The following is a 10,907-nucleotide window of genomic DNA, read 5'->3' on the forward strand; positions in this document are numbered from 1 at the left end:
CTTACTTTTCACTCAGCATGTTGAGGTAAACACAGAACAGGGGCACAGGCGCGTCGTACACACATCTAACAGATATATAAATATTTGATATGCTTTGAAATCCATTAAGGTGGGGGTTTACAGGGATCACATTTCTCAACTGCAGCAGGGCAGCGAGGCCATTTTCCATTTCAATGCTGTCTGAATAGCATTCTTTAACAGCACTAAAACATATCATTATCTGGGAACATCAAATTGCATCTAATTCTACACCGAAAACATCTATAAACTCTAGGCTGACTGACAGTTAGAAAAAAAAAAAAAAAACATTATTGTCAATTTCTTAGGGCTGGTAAATTGACATACTACAAGTGTAGAATTCAGAGTATACCTATAAAAGCAGCAAAAGTAACAACCATTAGGTAGGAAAAAAATGATGACAGTAAACAAAATTGAGTCCTGCCTTCTGCTTAGGGCATTTTAACACATGGTTAGATATGTCCTTTTCTCTTGGGGTAACAGTTTTCCACTATAGCCTCCAGGTATAGCGCATACCTGTCCATGCATCAAAGCATTACAATGTGCTTCACACATGAAGTGCTGTGACTGCACTGGCCTAATGTAACGGTCACTATACACCCAGTCACCTACACTCAGGTGTGACTCTCTCAATCACTGTGATGTGGGTAACTGGCCACCGAGAGCAAGGCTGAGATCAAAGAATTCAAAGCACTTTAATAATCCCCTGACTGAATTCAAACAAGTTCCTATATGTGAAGGCTTTTGACCTCTGCAAGGGCATTCTGCGGATTTAGAGAAAAAGTGACAGACAGATAGATTATTCAATCACCACTGCAATATCCAATTTAAATATGACATCACTAAATAATTGCATTTGTGGTCAAGAATAGAGGGCAGTAGTGCAGTAAATACTGATTAAAACAATACATCGGCAAGCTATTTACTGTTAAGACAAAAGCAACGACTACATGCACTAAACGAAGCTCAAGCTTTATGAACTCCTTTAGACAGAAAACTAATTCAGATTAGGAATAAGGAAGCTCCATTGTCCGGCCATTACAACACAGGAGATGAACACAGAACTTTCACATACAATGTCTAGCTCTGTAAGCAAAACAGAAGGGCAGCAAAACCATCAAAAGACAAATGTAAATAAAAAAAGAAATGCATTTGAAATTTCAAATGTTTAAACTAGCAATCGAGGCACTGATTAAGGGTTTCTTACTGCAATGCAGTCGTGATTAGTGGGCATTGTCTAGGCCTGCCTTGTTTACTGCAATGCCTTCAACCAGGGTTCTGTGGCTTAAACGTGGTTTACTGCTCTTTACTGTGTTTACAAGACTCACTAGAATGAATCCACAAGCAACGTCCCGACACGAATGTGGAATACCTAATGTTGTTCAACAACTAGCGGAATTGTCGTGTGCACATCACCACACTGCACTATGGAGTATTATTCCATACACTCGGAATAGAAACACAAACAGTACGAAGGGGCATCAGCTGCAATGAAATGAGATTCTATGTTTCATTAAAAGGGAAAAATCACAAACAGGTATTTGCAGAACATATCAATATGATCACCTTTCTCTTGCTACCTGTGTATATTATCACTGCACAATTGCTGTTTATCTAGCTATTGTCACTGCGAAATGAACAAAGCTGATAAGAGGCAGCGTTCTCTGGGTTTACAGCTGAATCCAATTAGAGCCCAATGATTCCGACAGCTTGGCACAGAACGCTGATTTTCCTTTAACTCTTTCAATACATGGATTGATATTTCAGACAAACATGCAAATGACACAGTTTCAATAATGAGACAGGGTGCCCTTTAGAAGTGGATTGGATTGAAATGTCTGCAGCTGCTTTTTATAGAGACAGAACCCCCCCAATAGATCCGTGTATGGATATGGAGCCATACAGTAACCTTTGTCTCTTACGACTTTGCTTGTTTTTCTCTGAGTGCTGCCGAGTACAGATTAGGAGTTTGTCATAACATTATGAATGAGCTGATTCTGTAAGGATCGCTGATGTCACGTGGAGTTTGTGTCCAGCAGTAGATGTCTTCTTAGAAGAGCAATGCCATAATGATGCATTACACTCATAGAACATGCTGCTCTTATGTGTCTCTTCTTCATGATGTATTCTAGTACTTTTTAAAAAGAGCTGGATATGACACAATATTTCAAGAGCGATGGCAGAGAGCCCTCTCATGTTCTACACTGTAGGTTTTTTTTTTCTCTTTGCTGTAAAATGTAGGCCTGAACGCATCTCAGCATAACTGACAGAGGGGCCTTTATAGAAACACGCTAGTATTTATTTATTTATTTATTTATTTTTAACCAACACAGAGTAATATTGTGCAGAAAAGAAATCAAAAAATGTGTGGCACTGTGGCAGGCTGAGCCCTGCCCCTGTAAATTGTGTGTATTGGTGGTGGTTTGTGAATAAAATGTCTTTGTTGGCTTAGATATGGCAGGGCTGGGAGATTAGACTCTCCTCTCTGTCTAATTGAAATGTCATGTACAGCAGGTCAGGTGTCAATTTAATAATTGATAATCAATTAACCCTTGTCACCTTCCTTTAAAAGAGGCTGAAAAGCCAGTCTCTCTGTTCTTCTTTTGTTTGTTCCTGTCCTTGCATACCAGCGTGAAGATTCATGTCAGGGTGGATAGCCAAGGAGCTTGAACTGGATGAACCAACAAAGATTAGTGTTTAAGCAGGATAACAGCAACACCTTTAGGGTAGGGGTTCATTTAGGGGATTTGAATCCCACCCCAGTTTATTTCGTTTGTGTTTGGGTGAAGGTTCCTGAAGCGGGACCTCCCTTTTAGTGGGATCAGCGCTGAGCCACTGGATGGCAAACTTTTGTTTTTAGCGTTTTTACCCACTGTGTTTTGATTTGTGTTTTTGTATTATGTACACCTGTGTGTATGTCCTTCTGCACTGGGGATACCACTGCTGGTACCCTAGTGGTGGCCACCACTCACTGCAACCCCTTGTAAATAATACGACCTGGATGCCTGAGCAGTGTTTGCGACCTCAGACCCTCTGCGTCTCGTTTCTCAGCGGATACCCATACTAACAGAATACCCCTGTTACAGGCACAAGAACAGAAAAAAATGTCAATAAGTATTTTAGAATAACTAAATTATTCATGAAGACATTGCCTTAGGAGGGGAGGTAAAATCTCCATGAACATGTTTAAGTATGTAATATTAATTAAAAAGTTAATCTAAGATCTTGTAGCCTCCTAGCTGCTCTATATTTATACTTATTCAATAAGCGAGGTGACAGCATGACGAAGCGATTGAATATTAAAGGGATGATAGGTGTGCCCCAGGACCTCACCTCTCAGCCTGAAGGACTCCTCATCCTGTGAGGCGAGATATCAGACAGCCAAAGCATTTCCAACCATGACCACACATGCTATACAAACATAACATAAAGAACATGCATTGTATTGCACACAGAAAAGGTGCAGAAAATCGGAACAGAAAAAAAAACTATTCTGCCTTGTCACTGTCTCACATCTTAATAGAAATGGCTGGATTTATTACTGCATCCTGCCTCTAGCATCAAAAGCTTCATGCCGTCCTTTCAATCAAAGAAATCTGTTTTTGTGAAAGTGATGTCATCAGCCATACTGACTGAAATAACAATCCCTTACAAGTTAAATCTTTAGCGATTGTTGGTCTTAACATTAACTAGCTTTTATCACAGAGTTAATGGTTAGTCTTGCAGCACTGGCTTCCTTGTCGCTGTTACCTTGGTTACCTTGGAGACATCGGTGTTATTGGAATTATCATTTAACCACCCGTGTCATTTAATGGCAGCAGGCAGAGTCTGAGGGTGCAATTTGCTTGATAGTTCCTTTTCTTATTGTCCCTGAAATGGCAGTGTTCTCTGGTCTACCTGCTCTGCTCTGCTCAAGCATTAGGAGGGTCAAGGAGAGTATGGGATGGAAGGATTCAGAGCTGACCATTTTGGTTGGCTGAAAGAGGGTAGGGTGTGTCCCTCCTTTAAATCCACCCCCAGTGAGCATTCCATTATTATGATCCTGAAGTGTCAATCAATCTGCACTAGACATGATGGTGCTCACTGCAACCAAATACACTTCAGTTATTTTAACTCATAAGTGATTGAGAAAAATAAACTCCTGCTGATTCCTGCTATTTACCAACAGAATGACAGAATGCAGAGTTTTGAATGTCAAGTGAAGTTCACCTTCTTTGAGGCTTGAGGGATTATTGATCAAGTGGCGGGTAAATGTATCTTTACATCTTTAGCTCGTTATTAATGGTTTTAATTAGTTTCTTAATTAACTTGACCCCTAAAGCCTCATTTGCAGTAATTCCTTCAGTGCAGCATACACTATCAGGGCTAAATCAAAACCCTTCAGCTGGTTGCAGATATTCTACTTTAAACCAATGTCGAATTAATTAGCGGCTGTTGCAACTTTGTTTTTCTATACATTTTGGTCTTCTGTTCCTGAATTCAATCCCCTTGGGTAAGGACACACAGACATGTTTCAATTGGCTTTCATTAAAATCACATTGTCATTCTTGATCTTCTTCGGAGGTCAAAAGACATATCCAACTGATTTTCTCTTTTACCGTTCACTGCTAGTTATCCATCACTATGATTAGAGATGGTCAACAACACTGACTACATTTCATGGTGGTGGTAGATATTGACAAAAAAGTGGTTTAAGGGGGTGTTGCTGCAGGATGTTTTACACAGAACCAAACAGTAGCACTCATTGTAATTCAGTAACCTATCTGTACCCATGCTCAGAAACTCACCCATAAACAGGTTTTCGTTGACATTACATAATGCCACCCAGCATCCATTAGAAGAAAGACTACATCCTTACTATAGCAAACACTGCAGTACTGACACCTGATGCAAAGAGTAGCAGCATTGTGGGGAATTGTGTCTCTCAGACACTTGCTTATGCATTAGTTCTCAACAATCCCCCATGGCTTAGGATACACCATTGAAACCATCCAAAGAGTCTCATAGTTGTGTTATCTATGTTATTGTTAATTGCTATGCAGACGTGTTTTTTATAATTCATTGCTAGACAACACTTGGAAGCCTTTCTTAAACCCTTTTTAATTTCGGGCTCCATAGCATGGCTGTGCTGTTCCATTTTCTTGACTCTTTCTTGGTTAATAAATGAAGATGAAGTTACGCAGAGCAGGTAAAGAATGGCCTTCACCAGCCGTCACACTCCAGAGTAATTACAGGCCCTGTTCCTAACATCTCGCAAATATGGATTTGACTGTCTGCCTATCTTGTGTTATGTTTGTCGCTATAGTAACATGTTGTGCTTCTGTTAGCTGCTATCTAAACTTGCATTAGGTATCTGTAAAAAAAGTGGCAGTTTTTGTGTGTGATCATGTGTGGCAGATTTCCAGTAAAGTGATGTTCTTTTTTTGTTCCTATCATTGTCAATGCAGCATGGCATGAAGTCTATTATTAGAGAACAATAAGAAAAACAGCTTATTATTACTTTGCTTGCTTTTTGTATTGAAGTGCATTGAAGGCTTTATTGAGCTTCCATTGATCCTATAATGTCCTTCAATGTTTCGTCTGTTCGGTATCCCTCTGGAAATACAGGACAAGGCAAACCGACTTCTGATAATATACTGTATGCCAGGACACAGTGTAGTGTTAGCCTCTAAAGAAAATAAATCACCAACAGTTACTTACTGCTGCACAGTGAAGCAGTCAAGCTAAATAAAGACATAGTAGCATTAATATATACATCAACATTCTGCATACATACTGTATGAACATAGAGGTATTTAAGAACTCACAGCTCTCAATAGATAGATTCAAGACATATCCCACATGTAACTGTATTTGACTTGTCCCAGGGTCACACTGTGAAATGTGTTCCATTAATCTCAACTTATCTTTTTTCTAATTGATTAAGAAGATGCTGTAATAAAATACAAACTTAATTATTTTTTTCAGGGTAAGGGTCTAAAGATCAATACTTTTACGCTATTTTTCTACAGTTAGTTGGTAAGGACAGTAGTCAGTCACACAGAACAGTATAAATTCAAGGCATTTTGACTTCAAGACCACAGTCTATGTAACTCTGAAAGACATTAGAACATCAAAATGGGCTTTTCTGTCTGTATAAATGATTTGAGCTGTCTATATCAACTGCAGCAAGTCTTGGGAGCAACAGTTTTAGAGGGGGTCGATGCAAGATTGCCGTCTGCTAAGATCAAGCATATTTTCTGTTGTGTCTCCAAGTTAGTTTATTTATTTCTGACCTCCAAATGACCTCCCATGCCTTCTAAAGAATTTAAACCAGGTTATCGTCTGGGTTAATGAGACAAGACTGAATGCTGTGGCGTCCACGTTCACTGCAGCACTAATCTACTGTACACATTTCAGAGCACAAAGCAAGGAATGACTATATAGGGTTCTTCTGAATCAGTACATTGTTGCATATTTGTTTTTCAGTCACATATTACATTATGGAAGGATCTGGGATTTAGTGCTGTGGTCAGTATTGGAGAAAGTTGTCCTGATAATGGATAGTTGTATTGCTATCATACCAGGAAGCCAGTCTGTAGTTGAAAGGTCAAGCTGTGTTAATATCGATCTATAACTAATGGAAACAAACAGGATTAAATATTATTATTATTATTATTATTATAATTATTATTATATTGTTGTTCAAACGCTGTCAGAAAATGTGAGTTGAAATCCTGCTGGATATCTTGTGATGTGGCAGGTGAGGAAGACAGCAACATTTATATATTGATATACTTTGAATGTTAATGTTTGGAAAGGAATTTAAATGCCTAGAAATGGGCTCACACAGAGCCAGCTAACACAAGCTGTATGAAGACATGCCTTCAAATGACATGACGGTCAATACTGACACTGGCGTTTGTTCCCATTTAGTAAAACACTACAAAGACCCAGAGGGAAGCTGCATCATCTGAAGCATGTGGGGTGCACTGAAAGCAGTTCCATGAATGGATGGTCTCGGTGCTGTCAGATCTGTGAAAGGGGAAAGGCTTTGTTGCCAAGACGATATGCACCGATTCCAGACATGCGCTGCATGGGCCAAGAGCCAGGAAATAAGATGGAGTAGAATCTGCCAGAGCAGCACCTACATAAACGATAAGGAAATCCAAATCGAATGCCATCTCTCATTTTGCAATGCAAACAACTACCTCCATAGAAAATAACTTCTTCAGATTGAACAAACTGGGCTTGGCAAACGGTAAGCTCTCACACTGCCGGGGTCAGCTGAGCAGGTCCAATATAAACAGCTGCGGAGACGGATGGGAAGTCGACACTGAAACGAGCAATGGATCCCAACAAAGACCCCCTGTCTGCAGCACACGGAGCATGAGGAAATGTGATCAATTCAAATCAATATGAACACTAGAAAATATGCTTTTGTGAACGTGCTTTCTGAAAGGGGACCAGGAGAAACAGTGCCAAGAAAACACTGTCAGACACAGAAAACAGAATGCAGTTCAGCTAGACTGTCAGTGATGACCACACTTTAGGGCTGGCCCCTTACTGCACATTGCTTTAACAGAAGGGCTTGCAGTGCTTCTAAATACAGGATGCACATGCCAGGCATGTAGGTCGTTTTGAATGAGGTACTTGTTGCTGGTATGAACACCATAGTGTTTGCATTGCGAGAACTACTTCATCTGAGTTAGCATCCACATATAATATAGTAATTGAACCCTAAAGAGACTTTAGTAGACTTCATTAGCAGGCTGTTAACCCTGTCTTTAACCATTGTACTTGTGAACTTGGATGCAGTCCTCACTGTTCATTCTACAGCAGCTTTACATTTACTCTGTGTTATGTTCCTGGTGACTACGATTCCTCACTCTCTCTTTCTCCCTGTTAACTCCTTCTGCAAATGTTTCCTGTTTACAGGGTAGATTCATGACCCACCGCAGTTGTATCTTTACCTTCTAAACAAAAGAAGCCTTTTGTCCTTCATAAGCACCTTCAGGGAGCAGTTCACCAGATTGTGTATCTCCTGCTCCTGTTAAAAGCTACTCCCCATTCCTGGCATGTGATGAATTAACTGTGATAATCGGCTGTATTTTCCAGGAATATTACTGGCTATGCACTAACTTATCATTACAGAGCTATTTAAAAGCCATGAGTGAGATGGTATTCTAATCCAATCACCCATTGTATTAACAGTACTAGCTTCCGCAATGCAGACATATCTTGCATTTGTTTTCCATGTTTATTCAACTTGAGTCACTTTTCTAGATTTCAGAGCCCCCTGGAACATTGCAGTCAGTATCACTGCTTGGGGTTCATTGATAAGCACAGAACCCTGGAACATTGCAGTCAGTGTCACTGCTTAGAGTTCATTGATAAGCAGAGTTTGTTTCCAGATTCTTTATTCTGTGGATCTGAAACCTGCTAAGATTTGGATGTTGTATTTTGTGTTGTTTATGATCCTTTTAAGTGTCCCCTTTAGGTTTTTTTCCCCCAAAGGTGCCCAGTTTTGCAAATAGAAAATCTAATCTGCGCATGCGTGTACAGTACTCTACAGCAAAGGGTACTTCCCAGGAGATCCTACGTGTGTCACATGACTATGACACTTAACTCATTTTTACAAATCTGCTCCATTTCCATGTTCCACTGCAAGTTGACATTAGAAAATGATTAACAAGGTTCCTTTAAACTCTAGCTGTGATCAATTATCATCATCAGTAATAATAACACTAATACAAATAATGTACGTAAAACTGTGCACAATAAGGCTGTAATTCTATCGAGGATTTCTGCTGACATAAATCACGAGAGTGCTAACTTGTGTAATAAGTATTAGTACAGTATTACTAATTGCACAATTCAATTGAAAGTAAATGGCTTCTACCATCCTGTGCAAACTACAATGCCATGTATTCCCCTGGGTTCCTGGATGAATATCTCATATGCTCGGTTCCACTCTGATCATGCTCTGCAGTACAGCAAGCACCTCTTACTGCAAGCTAAGGGATACAGAACAGCTGTGTACAGTCATGTTCTCAGTAAAAGGGAGGGGATTTCACGATTAGGGCAACAAAAATAAAGAAAACGAAATCTGCTGCAGACTCCCGCTGCTACTATGAAACAGGATAGAGACCAACAAAATTTACAAGACGTACTTATTAAAATGCATGTTATAGAACTTGTGAATACTAAATAAGCTAAGTAGCTCACAGCAGATAGACATGCAAAACAGAGGAGCCTATCACATTGTTTTGACCTCCTGTCCTGTTTTCTTCTCTGCTAGATATAAATAGAAAGCTCTTTAACATATCAAAGAAGACAGACCGAGACAGAATGCGCTGCTTATACTGTCGGTGTACAGGTCTGCTAAGAACTGCATCCACAATACTTCTTCCAAATCACTGTGTGTGTGCGTGTGTAAGATTAGAGGGAAGAAGACATCTACTCCAAAGCTAAAGACAAGGAAAAAAAGCATTCTCTGGAATCCCCTGGAGGCTCTCCTTCAGTCTCCCTCTTCTGTTCATCCTCACACTTTTATCGTTCCCATTATTCTGCTGTTTAATAGAATACATGCTAAGTACAAAACGCGTTATTCAGGGTAATCTACAACGAAATGAGGAAAAACTTGTAACGTCCTATTATTCACAGGGGCTTCGACATGAGGCCTGAGGGCCCTTCCAGCTTTCGAATGTCTCTGAGAATGCTTTATGAGGAGATAATAGTAATAATAATAATAATAATAATAATACAAAAATAAGAAGTCTTTTTAAAATTGTTAATATTTCAATCTGGTTTTTAGAAGTCAATTCATTAGACACTTATGCTAATGTAACTGATTCTTTAGGCTACATGTTCACAACGCATGACAACTATTCAGCCTAATATGGGTGATGGTGTGAATCTGCATCACACTGGTCTAATATCATTATGATATACATGTTCATGTACAGCAAACAGCTCCCTCCGTTCAGTGCATTAATGTCAAGTCCTTAATCGCTTATCTTTGTATCATCTGAGTGTCGAGCTTCTATTAAATATAAATGTTATGTGACAGATTTTAAACACATTGTAGGGATTATTTGTATATACTGTATAATATACATTAGACACACAAAAAATGTTACCAAAATAAGCCTGACAGTGTAAAGTAGGCCTATATAAATACTACCATGTGTTTAAAAGCTGTTGCATATGATGTGTGTTCCATTGTTAAACACTCGGTTCTCAGTGTTGTGAATCAGTGCTATCTGCTGCCCATGGACTCCAACCTGAGCAACGCCTACAAAGTGAATTGGCCACATACCCTATTGGCAGGGTTAGGACAGGTATACAGCACTACAGTATTAAAGGGTAGCCCAGAAGAAGAACTAGACATTTGCAGTAGCTTGTGTAATACAATAACTGAGGGTGTCAGTGCTGCTGGACTATTACCAGAACGTGCCGGTCTATAAAGTTGACAGCACGGTGTAGTTTGTACATGTACAGTAATTCTAAACCCTTCTGTATGTCTGTGCAGCAATTGTTCAACAGTAATGATACCTTGTTATTAAAAATCGGCTTTTCTGTCAAAGTACTTAATAAACCACACAGCTGCAGAACCTGTCCAGTTACTGGTGATTGAATAATATCAGAAATCTCAATACCTCCACAGACATTGCGGGTAGATGAATGAGGGGTGTTTCAGGACCAAGGATAGCGCAATGAAGTCCAAGGCTATTCAATAAAGCCCGTTAATAACAGCTCAATATCCTCCACTACAGAGAGCAGACGAGCCTATAAAAGCCGACTAAGCCTCATTTAGATTAGCCTTAGTTTAGGAAAAGAGAATGTGCATGTTTGTCATTGAAGGCAGTGATGCATTATGTACACATTATTGTTATTAGTAGTAGTAG

At 39.5% G+C, this 10,907-nt stretch overlaps 1 protein-coding gene across 1 annotated transcript in view; it reads left to right on the top strand.

The window, feature by feature from the left end:
- Positions 1–9,898: 9,898 nt before the first annotated feature.
- The window catches only part of LOC131701630 (SLIT and NTRK-like protein 4), a 3,563-nt gene continuing 2,554 nt past the window's right edge, over positions 9,899–10,907 (top strand). The window contains exon 1 of the mRNA XM_059000530.1: positions 9,899–9,902. Within this exon, the coding sequence (XP_058856513.1) occupies positions 9,899–9,902 (4 nt within the window). The remainder of the gene's footprint in view (positions 9,903–10,907) is intronic.

This window comes from Acipenser ruthenus, chromosome 26, assembly GCF_902713425.1.
Source record: "Acipenser ruthenus chromosome 26, fAciRut3.2 maternal haplotype, whole genome shotgun sequence".
NCBI lineage: Eukaryota > Metazoa > Chordata > Actinopteri > Acipenseriformes > Acipenseridae > Acipenser > Acipenser ruthenus.